General features: G+C 50.5%; 1 protein-coding gene across 1 annotated transcript in view; it reads left to right on the top strand.

Moving 5' to 3' along the window:
* Positions 1 to 16,738, top strand: part of CASQ2 (calsequestrin 2) — a 33,171-nt gene extending 16,433 nt beyond the window's left edge. Inside the window, exons 4-11 of the mRNA XM_075034382.1 lie at positions 1,077 to 1,188; positions 2,563 to 2,636; positions 3,103 to 3,233; positions 7,544 to 7,589; positions 10,067 to 10,121; positions 10,825 to 10,925; positions 11,300 to 11,374; positions 15,034 to 16,738. Of these exons, the coding sequence (XP_074890483.1) occupies positions 1,077 to 1,188; positions 2,563 to 2,636; positions 3,103 to 3,233; positions 7,544 to 7,589; positions 10,067 to 10,121; positions 10,825 to 10,925; positions 11,300 to 11,374; positions 15,034 to 15,231 (792 nt within the window). The 3' untranslated portion in view covers positions 15,232 to 16,738. The remainder of the gene's footprint in view (positions 1 to 1,076; positions 1,189 to 2,562; positions 2,637 to 3,102; positions 3,234 to 7,543; positions 7,590 to 10,066; positions 10,122 to 10,824; positions 10,926 to 11,299; positions 11,375 to 15,033) is intronic.
* Positions 16,739 to 20,871: the final 4,133 nt, after the last annotated feature.

Here is a 20,871-nt window from a genome sequence, read left to right as displayed (position 1 = left end):
TGCTGTGACCCCGGCAGCGGTGGGATCCCTGGTTCCCACGGCTCAGGACACTACGGCAGCAGGGAGATGCCGGAGCATCACTCGTAAGGGATGCGGCGTAAGGCGCTCTGTGAGTTTTTGCTTGCTGTGCTTTGTGGTGTGCCGCTGAAAAATCGTCTTCTGCGAACAAAGGAAGAGAGCAAGGATTTCTGTTTGTGTGTTTTCCCCTCAAGAGGGAAAATACCTAGCAAAGCAGGGAAGTAAAAACAAACACATCCCTGGTGCCTCAGCAGCCTGAACTCAAAGGAAAACAAACCCAGAGGTTTTCTACTCCTCTGTAGGCTGTACAGTGGCCTGCCTGCATTTTTTTTTTTCTAGTGAAACCACACCTGATTTACACCAGTATTCCTGGGGAAAATAATCAGACCAAATCTTTTCACCAGCCGTAGCTAGTTAAGAAAACAGTAACAAACTTTGGATCAACAACAGCCTGAAGCGGCAGATAGGTCTTCCAACTTCCTCATCAACACTGTGACATGTCCGGGGCCAAAGCGTGGGTTCAACCCATTCTGCACAGGAGGATCAGCCAGGAAAATTCACATCCAGACTTTCCACTGCTCCAAAACACCGTTTGGCCACCCTCTAGCATGCTGGTTTTAATGTTTTCCAAAAGCAAGTTCTTTGCAATGACCTCTTCCAGCAAATGACACTTGAAAGCAAATATATCCATCATTCACAGAAGCTCACAGTCCCCATACCAGCCCCTTTCAACTGCTGTCCCTTCTTCTCAGCCTCTCTAAAGCCAGCTGCAACGGCTACCCCTTATCCCTCATCACAGCAGGTCCCTCAGCATCCATTTGGGTTACCCAGGCCCCTCGCAGCCTCAACCTATGCAGTGAACCTACTACTGGCTCCTTCTGAAGGTGACCTACATCTCTCGGTTCCTCACATTAAGGCAGAGAGCACTAAGTAGGGTTTCCAGCAGCAGAGAAATTGGGTGACCTCTTTCTCCCCACTTAGGCTGCTAGTGACATACCCTGCCAGGCATAGGTTGGTGCTGCAAATCGTTGCGTTATCAAATGCTTTTGTCATGGCAGTTGCTAGAAGACCCTGTGGAGATCATAAACAACAAGCTGGAGCTTCAGGCCTTTGACCAAATTGATGAGGAAATCAAACTCATCGGCTACTTCAAAGGAGAAGACTCTGAACGTAAGATGAATATGATCCTCGCGGGGCTTGGAGCCTGGCTGGGGGCTCTGGGGGCCGGGCATTTGTCCTTCTGCATGAATGTTAAGGGTGTTAGGGGTATATGGCAGGCTGTGACAGTGCCAAAGTTGCTGGAGGATGAGGTGGGGTCGCAGGCAAGTTCTATGCATGAGCCCATTCCTACACCAACAGCGGTGACCCTTCTGCAAGGTGTCTGCTGGCAAAAGAAGGGGACGATAATCCCAGGGCAGCTGAAGTACAGTAAGTCTAAGCTCCCCCTCTTATGAGCAGTGTGCCCGAAAGGTCAAAGAAAGAGGGAGGGAGGAAAAGGGAAAGAGGGGGACACACATTAAATACTAACTTGGCAAACGTACAGCAGCAATAAGCAGGACACCTTAGGGCAGCCCAGCAGAGGCACTGACCTGTTTCTCCTCGCCCTACCCCAAGAGTGAGAAGAGGCAGGTCCCATGCCCTGAGGGATGTGCAACTCAAGGACCATTCCAGGCAAAACCATCAGCTTTCACAAATCTGGAGAAACCCTCGCTGGAGACTCTCTCCGGCAAGCCCCAGCAGTCTCCTCTGCCAGCCCTGCTCTCCAGGCGGTGCTGACAGTGTGCACCCCACACTTGCAAGGCTTACCTTTAGCAAAAAGACGGGTATTCTCACCTGAACAGGACACGTATCGCCAGGTCTGATGCATCGCAACAGCTCTCCCACCTCTCCCTTCAGCTTTCTCACCCGCTCAAAATGGGCTGCAGGGCAGCTCGGGCAGGGCTGTGCCCCTAACGCTGTTCAGTAATAAGTATTTTGAAGAAAAGTGGGAAATACCTGTTGTAAAGAGCTCCCGCCAGGCTGAGAGCATCCTTCCTGACCCCAGCTGAGGACCTGATACCAGTAACAGTAAAAATGTACCTTGTTCCTGCCCCGTCCTCTCGCAGCAGGAGGAGCGTGCCTAATCACGCTTGGTGACTGTTTAGGCAATGGCAGCAATCATTAATGCTGGAACAACTCCATGTATTTCCCAGGCTGAACTACTGCTTGTGCAAGAAGGCAGCTGTAAACACCCTTATCAACAGGTTGGAGTTTTAACCCTTGAACCTGCTTCACAGGGCTGCTGATTTCAGCCCCAGTTGAGCATGGCATGCCGGGATCTGTAGTTTTTCCTGAGCGTTGTGGGGCTGCATAACATGTGCCCTGTTCGCTCCGCATGAAATGGTCCTTGTTTGTAAACCCTGGAAGGGTGGAAGAAACATAGTGCCGTCATCTGATGTATTTTGCAATGATTTGTGTTCGTTCTTCCCTGGTGCCTTCTGTGCTGATCAGAGCGTGGCCAGCTGCCTGTGAAATCTTTTCTTCATTCCCCTTTTCTCCTTCCAGATTACAAGGCATTTGAAGAAGCCGCCGAACACTTCCAGCCGTACATCAAGTTCTTTGCCACCTTCGACAAAGGGGTAAGCATCCACGGACCTCTGTGAGAGCTCACAGACTCCACCAACTTCTTTTCCAGAAGCTCAGCATGTTCCCAGATTTAATATCTGGCTCCAGCTTGTCGTTTTCAGTGTCCCTGTAATTTGTGGTATTGGTGTCCGCATTTGGATTTGGCCCTGGTGCAATATAAAAGGCCATTTCTGCAGCGTGGAGGCAGGTCCTGATCTGGGTTTGGAAACCAGCCCCATTAGATTTGCAGGACTTCGACTCTGGCCTTGTTCTGCCCCAGTGCTTGAGATCAGTAGGGTAGAGAGCATCAGTGTTTTTTTAACCAAGGAGAGATCCATTCATATTTAGTTGGCCACCCCTAAGAGTGCATGCTCTGAGAGAGAGCAAGCACCTTGACCTCAGCGCTGCTACTGGGAGAGACTGGGCAGGCAGACAGGCACGTCAGGCTCACTCATCTCTGACCGTCTGCACTGCAAACAGGTTGCCAAGAAGCTAGGGCTGAAGATGAACGAGGTGGACTTCTATGAACCGTTTATGGATGAGCCCGTTCACATCCCCGACAAGCCTTACACAGAAGAGGAGCTGGTTGAATTTGTGAAGGAGCACAAAAGGTACGTAGCGTACAGGACAAGCCTGGCTGTGGGAAGCAGGTAAAAGTGTCTGTCATCGCGGGCTTGCCCCTCTAGGGCATCCCTCTCAGAAAAAATTAGGATGATGACCGCCTTTTGGTGATTTGCTGACTCAGGTTTGAGATTTTTGGCTGGTCTTTTCCTACTCCCAGAGGTGCAAGTATCAGTGCCGCAATCAGAGCCCACCACCATGGGGCTGTGATGACACAGCTTCCCTCCTCTTCCTCCCTCGTCAGGCCACCCTCAAAAAGCAGGGAGGCTTGCAGGCAGCGGAGAGCAGAAACCTTGCCCTACTTGTCCATGCTTTTAATTTAGGTCTGTACAGAAGACGATCTTCTCCAAGGCCTTTCAAGCCAAACTCAAATTCTGTCCAGTCCCCTCCTTCCCCAAAACAGCTTCACTAATGGATACACCCCTCTCCTGATGTCAGATATGTCTGTAGGCAGGCTCTGAGCTCAGACCAAGCTCGAAGGAACCGTAATGGACTAAAAGGCTTCTGCTGACCGCAGGCTCAGAGAGAAAGCCACTGCTGTAATGGCTGTGTTGGGCCTCATGTGGCGACGGTGCTGAGCACCTACAGTGTTTGATCAACTCAGCAGGAGCTGCGGATGCTCCATGCTTTTTCCTATCAGGTTTATTGCACAGTTGTTTAGGCACTCAGCTACCAACAGTCTGGAAGTGACTGGAAAGGCTGATCCTGTGTAAAAGCCCAGGGTTAAATATAAGGCCACAGCTACCTACGAGGTGCTGTATTTTTACACCCTTAAAAATACAGCTCAGTACAGTCGCACAGGCTATCTGCTGCTCCTGCAACTGCGTTTCCCAGCAGACGTTCAAGGGACCAGAAAAGAGTTCAAGAAAAGCAGGGCCATCAATACAGTTAGGGGACCCCAAACTGGGCTGAGCTGGAGGTTTGTGTTCACACACAGAGGGTTTAGAGACAGGATCATCTCTGGAATCCACAAGTCACCAGACTTTGAAACAGATCTCTGCTTTTTCTGGAATGTGAAGGGGTCCTCTGTCTCCCATGTACTTGCAGGTCACTTTGCTGACCTCCTGGACTTCCTGACCTCAGTCCTTCCCATCTTTTTTTCCCAAGCTCTTTCTGTCAAGCAGCAACATCAAGAGGCTGATTAAATACAGTCAGCTAAATGCTAGCCTAAAAAGGCAAGCTCTCCACCAGCACAAATTGCAGTGGAAACCCCCCAAGTCTTACATATTTCAAGATGCTATGTGGTGCTTGGTAGGAGCGAGGGAGCGGGCCATGTATTTTCTGAGTGCCAAGGCTCAGAAAGGAATTAAAAGGAGTCTCATGAAATCGGATGCCTGAAATCCCAAAGCTGCCAAGGTGAAAAAAAAAAGCCTGGGGTGACAGTGATATGTTCCCAGCTGAGTCTGTAGGAGCAGAAGCGCTTCTTCCTGCCTTGCCACCAGTCAAGGACCTAAAGCCAAAGGCTGGAAGTGGAATTAGACAGGACATGGAGATGATCAGGTCCGTAGAGAAAAACAAAGCGCCCTCAGCAGCTACCACGTGCTGGTTCCCTGTAGACAACTTGGCAGGACCTTCTCCTCTGCAGAAAGGTGTAGAGGACCAGTTGCCTCCTCCTCCTCCTCACACACCAGACTGTCTCACTTCACCCCGGCTGGCAGGCATGGGCTTAGGTGCAAATCCCCACCGCCACCTCTCCGTCCCCCAGAAGTTGCCCTGGCACATCACTGGGGAAAGCTCGCGGTGCTCAGCAGTACCCAGGCTCTTCAGCATGCTTTAAACAGCCCTTCCAAAATGTGCTCCCCGCTGCTGTTCTCTGTTATTGTCGTGTAGCGACATGGGGGCTGAATTCTGCTCCCTCTTACTTGCCCAAACCCCACTCACCCCGCTCCCTCCAGCATAGAGAAGTAACCAGAGTAAATCTTGAGTAACTCTGCAGTAATCAGTACATGTGGGTGTGATCAAATCCTTCCCACTGAGTTTCTTTTCTCCAAGAGCTGCCCCCAGAAAATGGCTAGGGAAAGCGTCTTGAAAGCAACATACAAGTATGCATAAGTACATAATATGCATTCAACTGCTATAATCTCCACTTTCTGACAATCAGCAATGAGGAGACTTGCTGGGTCAAAAACTGTATCCCTGATTGTGTGCTTAGTGGCTATTTCTTCAATTTCTACAGTCATTTTTTACCTCATTTCTATTTTGATGCTGAAAGTCTCCAACTGTAATGAGTTCAGCAGCTGAATTATGCATTGCATCAAAAGAGCACTCCTATTTGTTCAGTTTATACCCGCTACCTAATAATTCTGCTGTGTGCCTACTAGCTCTTGTGTTAAGAGGAACAATGACTAGACACTCCCTCTTTCACTTTTTTTGGTCACCATTCCCGATTTTTTAGACCCCCTGCCAAACCCCTCTTCAGTCACCTCTTTTACAAGATAAAGAGTTTTATCTATTTAACCTCCACCAAACAGAGGTCATTCCATACCTTCGTTCACCACTGCCCTTTTTCCACATCCCTTTTTCAGTAATTAGATATAATTTCTGTGATGGGATGACCAGAGCCACACATACATTCGCTGTGGAGGTGCACAGTGTAGCTGTCCATTGCCATAATATGTATGATGTGTTTTACTCCTTAGTCATTTTCCAACTGTTTGTAACCTTCTTTTTGCCTTTTGCCTTTGGAGCTGATGCATTCTCAATTTGTGACACCCGGGCCCCTTCCCTGAGAAGCAATAATTAATTATAACTAATTTAGAACCCATTGTTGCACCTGTATAATCAGGGTTGTTTTTCTGCAAGTCCGTTACTTCCTATATGCCTATCTAACATACAGACACTCAAGTCTCACAAGATCCCTCTGTATCTCCTCATAGTCAGGCCTGTGTTGGTCGTCGAAGAATTGGATATGATAAGCAAACGCTGCCATATTCCTATTTCCCATCTTTGTCAGATTATGTGAGAGTATGTTATGCATAGGATCATGCCATCTTAATTGGTTAATTCATTCTGTCGTGAAAACTGACCGATCACCTCCACCCTTCGTCTTCCAATGACTTTAATCCACAGGAGGACCCCTCCTCTGATCTATCTGCATCTCGGTTCCTCTGAGAGCCTTGAGTAAGGGACCTTGTCCAATGGTCCTCTGAAGGCAGCTCTCCGCATTGCCCAGCGTACCTTCGCCCACTTGACTTGCTCTGGGAACTCCAGCAGATCCATGGCCGTCACTTTCCTCTTAAAGGCCATGGATCTCTTGTGCTATCGTGTCATATTCCTTCAAGTGTCTGTTTACTTTTGCTGGTAGCATCGTGCTCATAAGGACGTCGCCCTTCCAGATCCGTGGCTCCTCAGGTCCTTTAGGAACCTCTAAAAAATGCTCCTTGTTTTCACTGCTGTGGTAGCGAGGCAAACTGAAGCGACGGGTTACACATCTCATTGATGCCACCTGGTTCTGGCAACACGCTGCTACTCCCTCCACCAACCTGTTCTAGGACCTCGTCGATCGACACTTCTCTTGCAGCAGCTCCCAGGGCTGGTCAACCAGGGAGACCTGCTCTGCTGGAGAAGCCTCCGTGAACACCTGATGCCACAGCAAGCAGAGATACAAAGGATTACTTGTGCTTCTCTGCTATGGCCTTGTGTTCCTTGGGTGTCCCTTTAACACCCCAATCACCTTTCAGCTTGCCGGGCTCTCTGACATGCTTCCTGCTATGGACATGTCTGAAAATAATTACTGTTCTTTTTTTTGTCCTTTATAAACTACTTCTCAAAAAAATTTGCTTTGGCCAGTCTTATGGTTTACATTTTCTTGGTTATTAGGATCTAAATTTTCTTCCCAGAGGTTATCTGTCTTCATTGCTTCAGCAGAGTTTGCAAGGATTTTTGTGGTGGAATTTTGCTGGGGTAAAACCAGGAGAAAATGGGAACAAAGCCCATTAGGAACGTCCCAGGGACTGGAAGACAGAAGTGAATGGGTCACCTCATGCTCTCAGCACGGGCAGAACAATCTGCCATGTGTGGGACTAATTCACCAGCCCATCCCAGCACAGAGAAGTGTCTCATCCTCCCAAGCACAAATAGCGGCTGCAATGACTCCAGTGGGGGCAAGGCCAGGGTTTTATCACCATAAATAAAAGCATAAGTTGACCTACTGTCCCCCCTGGCTTGCGTTCAAAACGTGGTGGCCGATGGCGCTGACTCCAGCCGCCAACCAAACGTGGCACGGTGACCTTTTCGGTGACGCTGGCAGCATCACGGGTGACGGTCGCGTCCTCAAAGAGTGTTTCTGTCTTCCTTCCAGGGCCACCTTGCGAAAACTGCGCCCAGAGGACATGTTTGAGACGTGGGTAAGCACGGGCGGGTGGGAAGCCTTGCATCCCCTGCTAGCTTCCAACGAGAAACTGCTGCTCAAGAGCTCCAGCCTCTGGCTGGGCGAAACGTTCTCTTTCCTGCCTTGCAAAGCCGCTTTCCCTCCTCTGGGAAGAAGGGGAAGCCTTGGCTGCGATGCCCAGTGCCTGAGTTCAAACGACGTGCTCAAACGCTTTGCTCAACAGCTGACCTGGGTCCCGTTTGCTCCACAGAGAGAACAGGGAAAGCTAATTAAGTGTGCCAGGCGGGCGGTGAGCCTCTGTAGCGGCCGTGATACAGCCACGGAGAGCATCCTTCCCGAGGATGCTCCGTCTCACCTAATGGGCATCGGTGCTGGTGGTGGGGTGATTTCAGTGGTCTGCTCGCTGGGCGAGCTACGGAGATGGTACCGAAGAGATGATTCATGAAAATTGTACCAGGGCAGTTGTACAATTCAAAACGCAAGCAAGGGCAGGCAGTTCAGTTAATTATATAGATTACGGAGCAAATCGCGCATCGATTGCGCTTCTCAGGGTGTGAGCAAGCTGCAAGTCAGTGATTGTGAAGAACGAACCAGCGGTTTGGCACGGAAGACACGCAGAGGACTCTCCTGGTCCGCAAGGGTGGGGAAGAAGGGAAGGGTGAAAATGAAAGAAAAATCTTGTATAACAAATTATCCCTTCACTGTGAATGAGTACGATGTTAATAGCCAGTCAGGGACCCTCAAGTGCCAGCTGAATGCTGAAAAACAAAGCCGAACAGGTGCTTTACAGACACTAAGGAAGATGCAGTCTTTTCTCCATAAAGCTCAGCACATTTATAACAGCATTCTGTTGCCTCCTTGCTTGGCTGCGTAACATGAAATGCTGCGGGACTCCGAAGCACCAAAAACCTTGGGAGTCTTTAATGCAACAAGGAGAGAGGTAATAAAACTGAACTGGGAGTTATGAGTCACTTAGGCATGATAGCTTTTCATTTTGTTTTAAAATACAGACTCTCTGTAGAAGATAGCTTCCTAGATCCACTGAAGTCCCTCGAAGTTTTTCCATGGGGATTCAGTGGGACACAAATTTCACATGCCGTGGTTTTGCTTTCATACTGAACATATTCTAAAATAAGCTCAGGAAAATTGTGAATTTTCAGCAGTGGAATGTTTGCTTTACCAGCAGCCTGGGAATACAGAGCTTGCCTCCGCTATGAGCAGGGGACTTGTACCTACAGGAGACAACGGGCTGGATTCTGATCTTGCTGCAAGTTCAGAACATCCTCAATGCCTTCACTGGAGTTACTCCAGTTTTGTTTGCTGTCTTGGAGGTCAGAATAGAGCTACATTATGTAGCTATATATATAATTATATATTGCATATATTTTTTTTTTTTTTTATTTTGCTGTCTGACAATGCTGCTGGCAAATACGGAGAAAAAGCAACAGTGTAGATTTTTCCAGCTGTGAGTGCCCTGAATCCCAAGTAAATCTGCCTAGAATGCCCCACTGAAAACGTATTCCCTGAAGACGCCAGCAAAGGCCCAACAACCGCTATTGTTTTTAAAGATAATGTTTTCCACTTAATCTTTCAGGGTTTTTTTTCCTTTCGGTTTTTGATGGTGGCTTTGTCACCTCTGGGCTCAGAAGGGAAAAGAAATTAGCATTTAGATGGGAATTTTTTTTCACATTAAAACCAATTGAAATGGAAACCGGGACCGGCAGCGGGCGAGGAAGGCGAAGCCGATCTGTGGGATAATTCAGAGATGACATTCATAGCAGACGGATGATGAACCGGCCGGCAGATCCATTGGCCTTTGCCAATATCATTACCCATTATTCATGTGTCTCATGGAGAAAAGCGGTCCACCAGGCCATCATTTCTGTCCTCCGCTAATTGGAGCGCTGAAACGAGCCTCCCACTCAATTCCCCTGGCTGCTCACGGAGACCCTCGCCTAAAGCAGAGACCCTTCACCTCCCAAAAGGGGCCCAAGCGAGCCACCTCACCTCTCATACTGTGGGGAAACCTCCTTGGCTGGCCCCGAAGGAGCATGTTTGGGGGCTGAGCAAGGTGGCAGCTATTTGTTTCCCCGCAAACCATCCCCGGCGGCTGCAAATTTACGAGGGTAGGCGGTCTCAGGCATGGAGGGTGAGCCTATATTCCCATGCTAGAGAGCCCTTGACCTTGTCTGCAGGCAAGGTTTTGCCTCACACCATCAGAAGCTCCCTCGCCTTTGCCATCGTGGTGCCCACCTCATTTTTAGCTGAAGGGTTTCAGCAACCCTACCCAAACTACCCGCCTCAGCGCCTAATAGCTCCACGGCTTGGCCTCACCTCAGCTCCCATTTCTGGTGTTTCGGTGGGGCTCCCGTCAAGCCTCCCTTTGCAATCATCCTGTTCGTTTGAAGACATCCCACCACTCCTTGTCTCCAGCAACCGCCCGGACTCTGTCCTCCCTCCCTGGCCCATCGGTAATAGTTTTGTTGTTTCCAGGAGGACGACATGGAGGGAATCCACATCGTGGCCTTCGCCGAAGAAGACGACCCAGGTAGGAGGTCGTTTTCCTCCTCGTATGACTCTCGTATCACTCAAGAAAGTGTAGTTTCACATACTTTGTTTGCACTGGGGAGCTGGGATGGGGAGCCCCAGCCTGCTGGGATGGGGAGCCAGGATGCTTCTGGGTGTTTACGCTAGCAGGTATGCTAGCCGGGATTCAAATTCTGGATATAAACGGATGGCTGTCTGGGAAAAAAAAGTCATCCCCTCCATCCCAGCACCAGGATTTGCTTCCTAACTCTGCATCCATCTTGCTGTGTGGCTCCAGGGAAGTGCTGAGGGCTGGGTGTGTGATGGGCACGTGGGAAATCCATGGGCATGCGGGATACCCGTGGGCACCAGCTCCTGAAAAGCTGTGGCACGGGTGCTTCTCGGTGCCATCAGCGTGCCGAAAGGCTTTGGCCTCTCGGGGGCTCAGTTCCTCCCTCACCGCAAGAAAATAGTGACATTGTTCCACTCCATGGAAGGATTACGAGACTTAATTCATGTGTAACTAATTTCAATACCCGGGGAGGATGCTGGAAATTAAAAGCCTTATTATCAGAAGAAAGAGCTGGGAGACAGCATTTTAATGAGAACTATAAACAACTTCTGTGTGCATGGAGGGGGGGGGTGAGGGAAGTTGAAAACCCCACAAGCGAAAAGTGCCTGCATGTTTGCAGGAGAGAGCTGCAGCGGTTCATGTATCATTTCAGATGGTTTTGAGTTCCTGGAAATCCTGAAGCAGGTTGCCAGGGACAACACCGATAATCCCGACCTGAGCATTGTCTGGATTGACCCCGACGACTTTCCTCTGGTGGGTGGCAGGGGCTCCTTGCCTCTCTTGGTTTAATTCACGGATGGGGTGTGTGTGTGTGTGTGTGTGTGTGTATGCACAAGCACAGGAATTGCCCCAGGGAATTTGGGACAGGGAAGGATGGGAAACCGGACCACGGGTGATCCCTGAGAGCTGCTCGTTCGGGTCTGCTTCCCATGAAGGTGGTATCTTGGGAACATCCCGAGATTCCGCACTTTCCTTTGCCGTGCGTGGTGGCCCACGCTCACGTGCAGCCTTTCTTCTCTCCCACGCACTCATCGATGCACGTTCCCCGCACCGCAGCCCAGCCGGCTGATTAATGCAACGGGATATGGCAAACACCCTTGTCTGAGCTTTGTTTCTCATTCCCGCAGCTGATCACTTACTGGGAGAAGACCTTCAAGATTGACCTGTTCAGACCACAGATTGGGGTGGTGAACGTCACAGACGTGAGTAGCATGTGCCCAGAAAAATCCAGCGAACCCAAGATTAGGGTGCTAGAAAGGACGGGGTCTGAGGTCTGCTGGAATCAGTGGGATTTCTGCTAAGTGCAGGTAGACCTGGCTTTTCCCCAGGGAAAAAGCGTAAAGCCCTCACCATTCCCACGTGCAGCGGGGTTCATAACACCTCCGACATCGGGCTTCAGTCTGAGCGTGTTTCTGCTGCCGAGTCGCACACAAACCACATCTGCTGAGGACAGGACCAGCCCCTGTGGTCTGAGCTTCAGGGCTTTGCCTGGTTTTGGTTTCAAGGTCTCACATTTCCACCTGCATCCGCAGCGTGCGCCTTTGTCCGTGCCCTGCTCTGGCTGAACCTGGGTGGGTTGGTGGAGGAAAAGTGTGTGTGTGTAGGGGGGAAAGCAAGCCATGGTTAGGGGAGAAGGGGAGAAAAAGGAGGGTGTTTTTGCAGCAGAAGCAGAACAGCACAGCTTGAGTGTAGGAAGGAAAAGATGGTCCCCGACAGATGACAGGGAGAAACTGCGCAGCTTGGAAAAAACAGATAAATACACAGCCTTATTAAGAGTACAAGATAAACTGGTAACGGAGGGATCCTGCTGGGGAAAGGAGGGTATAGTGGGGTTCATCCAGGCCCTCCTCCTCCTCAGCCACTGCCATGTGGGTAGTGCTGGAGGGATTTGGGTGGGAAGAAGAGACGTGTCCACCCCAAGCTGCGCAGGCAGGTGCTGCTTCGGCAGGGCTGCAGGGATGGTGGTACCCACAGGTACCCACAGGACCCACAGCTGGGCTATCGGGCCAGCTTTCTAGCACCTACTGTTTTCTTCATGGTTGTCTTCAAGCCGGTAAGGCATGGGACTGATGTCAGGTTGCCCACACACCGTTAGCTTTTAAGGCAGGTGGGAGAGGGACCCAGCCGACCCCCACCAGAGAGCTGCTGAGTGCAATGTAACGTGCGTCACGACTACAGAGAGAAACCGTTTTTCCTCTTTCTGCCAATAACACTCCAGACGAGCAGAGAGCCGTAACGAGGCACACTCCAGCCTGGCTCGCTTATTACCTTAGTTTATTTTTGATGGTTAAGTGCTGGGTGTTTTAATCTCTTTAAAATGACCCTGTGTGGGTACATAAGTGTCTCTGGAAGCAGAAAGCTCTCCACTGCAGAAGTGTTTGTAATTCGGTGCTTGACTTCGTGTTTGAAATTTCAGCTGTATGAGAACCTGATGTTTCATTAGAAGAGAGCAGAGAGGGATTTAGAGTTGGGACAGCTATCTGGAGCTGGGCACTGCTTCTGGCCCCACCACCGACCTTGCTCCCGGCCCCCACGTCCCCTCTCCTGTACCTCCCCAGAAAAAGAGGGACAGTGAGGGTGTATCAGATAATTGTGCCTCCTGTTATAAGAAATGCTGCAGGTCCACAAGATGGGAGACACGGTAAGGAAGGCAAAGTAACGGTGTTATGAAGAAAGCGGAGGCCCTGGATCTTGCTCTTCCCATTGAGCGGAATGAGAGGCTGGCTTGGGAGTCATGGAGTAGATGCGGTGCTGGCTGGATGTGAGCGGTGCTTTACCTGTAGCAGAGCAGCATCCGCCAGACCGTGGGACAGACACCTAGAGAGTGAGGACTCAGGGGGTTAAGGCTTGTTAGCAGAACTGTTAAGGGAGAGACAATAGGGAAGAAGGCCAAGATAGCATCCAAGAGAAATGAACAGACAAGCCAGAAATACAGCCCAAGTCTTCCAGTCTTTTGCCCTTATTACTAGTCCGCAGTATCTCCCTTGATTATATTTACCGCAGCTGGCCATGTTTAAGTCATGTCAAAGCTACATTAAACAGCTATCAATGGAAATTCATGGAAGTGGGACTGTCAGTGGCAAGAGGATCTTATAGAAAGCAGGAACATATGCCTTATTATCCAGCAGTCACTCAGAGACCTGCAAAAACTCATGCATTATCTAGCTTTGATATAGTAAATGTTTCAGGTTGTTGATTATAGTATTTGCAGGTTTTATTTCATTCCTCTTAAGTCTGTTTTCTATTCCTCAAGAGAGAGATTTAAGAAAGTTCTAGGTTGGCGGGTGATATCTAAAACAAACACTGAGCTCATTTCGTTATTTCAGTGTTACATCACTGCATTCAGCCAAGTTACACAGGTACAAAGTGGGGCTTACACAACAGAGTAAAAATAAACACTGCTGTTGGCTTCGGTGGACATAACCCCTGTGACCCCATCGTTTCTCTAAAAACCTGCCAATACAAACACCAGAGCTCCCAGCGGCCCCCACCAGCTCGTCACATCGTAGTGGCTCACGAACAGGGCCATGCAAAATATTGCTGCTTTATTTGCACAGTGTCTTCTCTAGGTGCAATGGGCCCACCCCTGTTCCCATTATTAAAAGGTGTCGCTTTTTGCCACACGAACACTCCTGAGGTTGGGGACAAGATCATTTGCAGGAAGCAAGAGCTGCGTGCCTCTCCATGGCTCTATTTTATTACAATTTTGGTGTTTTAGAAGGAAAATATTGTAAGGGAGAAACAGCTTTCCTTGAGCAGAAATTGGTCTGGCTTTTTAGCAAGCCATAAACCAAAAAGAATTAGGTACCACAGACAGGGAAAGAAGATGGGTGCATTTGCAAAAGCCGGTAGTTACCTTCTGACATATGAAAAGCACTTGCTTCTGCCACATCAAATGCTGAAGGAGATAACCTCACGGCACCTCTGCAAAATAGGAGGCTGAACCTATTTTATGGAGGGGAGACAGTGAAGGGAAAGGGGCTTACCCAGGCATTTACCCAAGGAACCTATGGCAAAGCAGGGAGAAAACCTTTCAGTTCCAGCCCTCAGGGACCACCTAAGCTATGGCTCCTGTCCCTGGGTAACAGCACAATTTAGACAGCATCTTCTTACTGAATCCCCCCATCCCTTCCACTTTATGGAATTAATGCAGACAGCTGGAGAGAAAGAACAGGGAGCACCTGTAGTCCAGGGCATCGGTGTTTTTCACCATTCTTCAGCTGGAGCACGGTTGAAATGATCTGAGGAAAGGCTCTTCCGAAAGGAGGAACCACTACCACATGTGGAGGGTCCAGAGCAGCATCCTAAGGCAAAGGCGATGGTGAAAGAGGCTGGCAAGAAGGGGTGCTGACAGCAGGCTGTAAAAAGGCTCAAAGGAAGAGGTCCCAGCAGGGCTCTGGGAGGAAGGAGGGAAATGCTGAGACGTCCTGTGAACTGAGGTGATGCAGGGGGAGCTGGCATAGGTCTCTTTGTGCTCTCTTTATGTAGACTTGGGGTCTACAGAACGGGCCGGGCAGGGTGAGGACAAGGCATCAGGTGGACAGTGCTCTCGCTCACGGGTATAGGCAGCGCAGGAGAGGAACAGGCGGTGGGCGCACACCTAACCCAGGGCAACCAGCACCACCCGCTCACGTAAACCCACCGACCCGTCAGAAGCAACGGCGCTTCGGGGGGAAGCGGTAACCCCAACGCGTGGGCAGAGAGACGCCGTGGCTGAGCCTGCCCGCAGGCTGTGGCGGAGAGGGACCACCGCCTCCTGCATCCCACCTGGGGTCCAACCCTTACCCCTGCAATAGTAGTGGAGCCCTTCTCTTCCCTCTGCCTCCGAGGGTGGCTAATCCCCCATCGCCTCTCCCCGCAGGCTGACAGCATCTGGATGGAGATCAGAGACGACGACGACCTGCCCACAGCCGAGGAGCTGGAGGACTGGATAGAGGACGTGCTTTCCGGGAAGATAAACACCGAAGACGATGACGACGATGACGACGACGATGACGACGACGATGATGACGACGATGACGACGACGATGACGATGATGACGACGACGACGACGACTAACTGTGACTCTGCGCAGTTTGACTTGTGGGGGCCGAGAGGCCTCCCCCTGCGGCAGGTCCCTCTATCAGAAGACCTGTGTTTGAGCGTCAGCAAGCACCGCTGCTCCTCTTTCCCCCCCTGCCCCGCTCCCCCTGCCCCTGCCCTTGCCGGGACAACCCCCCCTCCGGCCTGATTCTCGGCGGTGCTGAGCCACCGGGACTGCCCCTGCGGGCACCCAGCACCGCTGCAAATCATGCCTCCTTAGTCAGGACAATAGGAATCTGCAGGGAATCTGCCTCGAGTGTCCCAGGGCAGGAGAAAAGTGCCCGCCTGCTCGCTGCCAGAGGGAGACAGGGAGCCAATTTGTGTTTTCCGTGCTCGTCGGCCCAGCGCTTAACATCCAAAGACCAAATCTCACTTCAAGACATAGGGAAGGCCACTGTAAAATTAAGTCCTTTTATTAAACTCGATGCCCTTTGCAGCTACTCTGCCAAGACCACTCAATCCTGCAAGTTCTGCTGCGGGAGGCTGTAGCTGCTCATTCGCATGCTAGGAGCAGCAAAAAGCTTTGGGAGGGGAGGAAGGTTTTAGGGATGCTATTTTAAGTTTTCAGTGATTCCGTATAACGCCAGGTTATTCTCGTCTGGCAGCCCAATGCAAGACCAAACACCGCAGTCCCTGTCTGAACCTCTTTCTTTTTGAAAGCTCAGGCCAAAGACAGGGTAAACGCAGGTGGTCTGACAGGGGCCGTCAAAGCTTGCGAGGTCCTGAACTGCTGGAAAGGCTGATCCAGGTCTGAGCCCAAACTCTCGAGGCTGAAGGTCATGGCACTGAGCCAAACTGTTGGTTTTCACCCCAAGGAAACACCAGAGCAGAGTCCAGGCCAGTTCCAAACATCTGCAGCCAGGTCTGGGCTGGGTCTACCTTCCCTTTCAGGTGACCCTCAGCTGGATTGCAGGTGATGCACACGAGATAGACGGCATACTCTCCTGCCAGTGGAAGCATTCACAGGGGCCCACCCTGAAGCTCTCCTATTCCCCCTGACTTTCCAGCTTTAGCTGACTTTTAACCCAAAGCCTACATAGCATCTTTTCCCACGACCAAGATGTTGGGAGGGAACACGCCCATCCAACGGTATTAGATGCTGGATAACATGCGTTGGGCAACGAGCGGTGAAAGGATTGAAGCTGTTTGGCTTTTAAGTGTTCAGTTGCACAGTTACTCCCTGCTTGAGAGACTCGGATGTCCCACAGCAGGCTGCGAGAAGCCTCTTTTGACTGCGGACTGAGAAGGAGCTCAGGGCACCAGTTCGCAGTCGAGGAGGTCGCTCGCAAAGCGAAGAGTCAGCAACTCGGTCCTGGCGAGTGCAGCACCATCCATGTGCAGGTCACCGCGACAGCGTTAGGTCTCCCTGCTTTCCCATGCCGGCAGATTTCAGTTGTCTTAGCTTATTAGGTTTGACAATAGTGCAATGAATGGAGAGTTTGGAGATAGTTTTATCTTTATAAATACATTTATAAATATGTTCTCCAGTCGTTCAGACTTGTTAGCATAGGTAAGGTACACAGGTCCTCTCTTGCTACAGACGAAAAACATTGTTCTGACCTTTCTTATACCGGCTTACGTCAGAGGTAGGAGTCGTTAGGGGAAATAACAGTGCGAGGGACAGGAGAATCAGAGTTCGTTATACGAATGCAAATCAGCCTGATGAGAAACAAGGTTTACACACCATCTATTTCTTTTATCAGATGAACTGCAAAGCAAGATTTTATAGATTTTTTTTTTTCCTGCCTGTTGATCAGTCTCTTTGACTCACTCTCTCTCTCTACATTAGCCGAAATAGAAATTTGAAACTCCTGGTATAAAAAAGCTGAAGTACTGATATATTCCTACGTGTGCCATAACCCCTTGGTGGAAAGTGCCAGCACGAACAACACGCAGCTGGATATCTATATATCTCTATGTATATGAATGAATACTGTGCTTACATGGTATACAACTGGAGGCCACGTTAGCTCCTCATTGAACATCACTCAACCCGTGCTTTTAAGGCACAGCCTATTAGAAAAACAGACAGGACAGCGAAGCCCCCAGATCAACTATTTGCCCTTTCTTGCTTCTTTACAATGCACAAACACTGCCTGGAAGACTTGAACTAAGTGTGTTTGGGGAAACCATCCACTTGGTCGTGCTGGGATTACGAACAACTCAGCCTCATCCCAGAGGACCCGGTGGAGACTTCCAAAAGCCTGGAAATGCAGAGTGCTGCTCTCAGCCTGGAGGTCCCCCCCTCTCTTTCACTCGCACCCCCCCTCTCCTGGCCAGAGGGGTGCCCAGCACCCTCCGTCTGCTCTTTCAGCTGTTTCTTCAAGTGGTTTCCTGGAAGACCCTGGCTCAGAGAGAGAGCGAGCAAGCGGGACTCGAGGTCCCGTTGATGCACATCCGTAAGGAGCAAGAACGGGCAAAACTAGCCATTTAGTAGTCTCCTAGTCTGTGATTAAGGAACAAATACTCACCTGAGAAAAGTACTTGCTTATCTTTACCTTGGGGCTACTCCCAGAAGTAAAACACACACAGTTTCACCCTGCACAGGCCCTGCAGCTCCAGATCGGTCACTACAAAGTGCCATGGATTTCTATAAACACGAAGAATAAATGAAGAGTTACTCTACTGCCTTTCCTAACCGGCAGTCTCTGGCCATCCCGACTGCCTGGGTACTTTCCACGTACCTCCCCTCCCGCTGTGGATGCCTGTCTATTCTGATGTGCCCCTCTCTAGACGCTCCGAGGGGCACAGCTCACACGGGCAGACCCTGCAAACGGCACTACAGGCGTTTCACAGGCACGTACACATTTCAATGCATCGAGCAACAGAGCTCTGGGGGGGAAAAAGTAATTAGTGTAGTGGTGCTTAGGTTTATACAGAGGCCACTTTGGCTGGGCTCATACTGGGGGTGGTGGGCTGGTGTCAGCGGTTTATGGAAAGTTTCCTTGGAGTTGTGAGAGAACGGGCTAATCCTACGGCTGCCACTCCTTCACGGTGCCAGCGCAGTCCTTGACAGGGGCCACCCCTTCTCTCTTCCCTCATCCCCTCATTACAGTTTTCATCGTTCTCTTTGCCCACAAACTGGAACTTTCCATCTTCAGCTTTTGGGATAAACACATAAAAAGTTAAGAAAACGTTGCAATGGAGGAAGGATTGCGGCAATGAAGACGAGTAGGCAGCAAAGCCTCTCCTGTTCACCCGTAACACCTCGTCTACCCTGAGTTCATAGTGACCAAACCGCTGAAGGAGGTAATACCCCTTGTGAAGGAGATGGCAGCTTGAACTTGAGTGTATTCCTCGCAGGGACAGGTAAGACAGTGGTATGGGGAGGTATCACACGCAGGACCCCAGGCACGTGCACTCCTGGGTTCCTCTGTCAGAAATAGGCACAACCGGCATTTGAAAGGCACTGGTGGCCCTGAGGAGCAAAGTCAGCCTAATCCTGCCCACTACACACTGAAAAGCAAAAGGTCAGTACGTTTGCATGAGAAACCAGCAAAAACCCCCTTCTTTATTTAAAAAAAAAAAAAAATTGTGCATGTGGGCAGCACTGAGTGTTTCTGCAGGCAAGTCTGTTTAAGACTGTCCCTCTCTTAGCAAAGAGTTCTTTTTCTCCAAAGCATTAATTAGACATTCATATTAAATGGGTCTTAATACACATAGAGATAAGGAATTGTATTTTGCCCTCATCCAACTGCGAGTGCTTCAAGCTGATCAGTCACTTCAAAGTACCCCAAACCTAGTCTTACCAGCCCCTGATGACAACGAGGACCCCCCCTCGCAAGTGATACGTGGCAAGAACACGCAGTTGTACCGCACCTCCTCCCAGTCCCCAGACTGGTTGGTGTGCTCTGTGTACTACAGGCCACCCAGTACCGCTCATGGGCAATGATCAAGGGAGAGGGAAACCCATCGAGAGCCACATATTGCAGCTATCATATAGAAGCACGATGGAGAAAGCTTCTGCCTTTGCAGCAGACCCAAGGACACTGATGGAGAGGCTCTGGGAACTCGAAACGCCTCTGAGCTAACGTCAACCATTTGGGAAACAGCTCCAGAAGGAGAGGACAAGGGAGGCATTCCGGAAATCGCAGATTACTCCATATTTTCAGGGTCAGCAGTTTTCATGATGTTTATGAGGAGTGGTGAGAATCTCCTGTGCTGCCCTTGAGAGAGGAACGGCCCCGTAGTGAAACCAGAGATCTCGGCTGCTTCCCATCCCAGAATGAAGCTGCGCAGCCAGATGCCAACACGCACGCACAGCTGAGGACACCGGCTGCTTCTCCTTGTCCGTCTGCACATCATACCTCAGAAATGATTGATTCATTACTGAGACCAAACAAAAAACATTGCCTTTTATTCCCAGGGAAATAATTAATTAGACAGGAACATATCACTTCCCAGCTGCCACTGACTTGCAGTGCTGTGAAAACAGGCCAGGATTACATCTGGATTCCTCTCTGCCCCAGCAAAGCTTTGGCTTTGGGGAAGCCCCCCACACCCTGGACTCGGGGGGCTGAAGAGGGGGAACGGGTGAACAGGCGACAAGCACCAAGGCCCTCCAGGGCAAAGCAAACTGCCTCCTGGCTACTTTTACACCCCAGGTACATCCACGCCGTGCAGTGCAACACCATCCCGTAGAAACTGGAGAGACAGCGAAGCACAGCAGGAAGGATAATTAACCTCGGTAATGAGGCTGCGCCAGCAGGACTGTGTCCTACCCGAGACCCAAGGATCTGTGTGTCAACCCACTGCGATGCAGCATCCCCTGCCTTTTCCCTGCTCCCTTGTACCACCGACATCTGAGCAAAGCAGCCCTTCAATGGTCAGCAGCCCTTGGGGCCAGCAGTGGGACAAATCTCACACCTCTTTGGCAGAAGAAGAGGATGTCTAACGATGATGCAGACCATGGGGCAGGGACCAGGGCAGAGCCAGCCCTCTTGGCCCAGCTCCCAAAACACTCCCTGCCAGGTTTAAAAGGTGCTAAACTATTTAAAGGGGGAGGGAAAAAAAAAAAAAAAAAGGCTACAGTGCTTCCTTGCAGCTTGAAGACCCGTCTCTAGAGTCAGATTACAAGCAGCTTTTGGGATGGAAGCAAAGATCCTTCTGGTGCCTCGCTCCCCGCTTCTGCTCGCCCCTCGCGCCTTCTCTTGCTGAGCCCCTGTGATGATGGAGATCAGCAAAGCAGTCAAAGGGCTTCTGGTATTGTCGCTAATGCTACGGAAAACAAGAAGAAAACAGCTTTTTCACCTTCTTTTCATCCCTCTTGACTTATTACTCTTCTGGTCTTCATTGGCTCCCCTAATTTTTTTTTCTCTCTCCATTTCTATCTAGCCTGTCTTCCTCTTCTCCTCAACCCACCCCCATAGCGTATGGTATGGAGGGTCGCTTAAGGACAAGGCCCTCCCCTGCCCCGACTGCTTGAGCTCATCCCCAGCCCAGGGAGACAGCAGCCTCCTTCATGCCACCGCCAGGAACCGGCCATGGTGGACCCCCGTGCCACGTGGCTACGAACACGAGGACGGACAACATCTCCTTCCTGAGGAGAAAGCCGACCGGAGAAGGCTGAGACTGGCTTCCCTTTTGGGAAGGACAGGTGGGACACGCTCAAGGCGA

The sequence above is a fragment of the Buteo buteo genome, chromosome 8 (assembly GCF_964188355.1).
Source record: "Buteo buteo chromosome 8, bButBut1.hap1.1, whole genome shotgun sequence".
Taxonomy (NCBI): domain Eukaryota; kingdom Metazoa; phylum Chordata; class Aves; order Accipitriformes; family Accipitridae; genus Buteo; species Buteo buteo.
The sequence above is the reverse complement of the archived record's forward strand: the minus strand, read 5'-3'. Positions and strand labels throughout refer to the sequence as shown.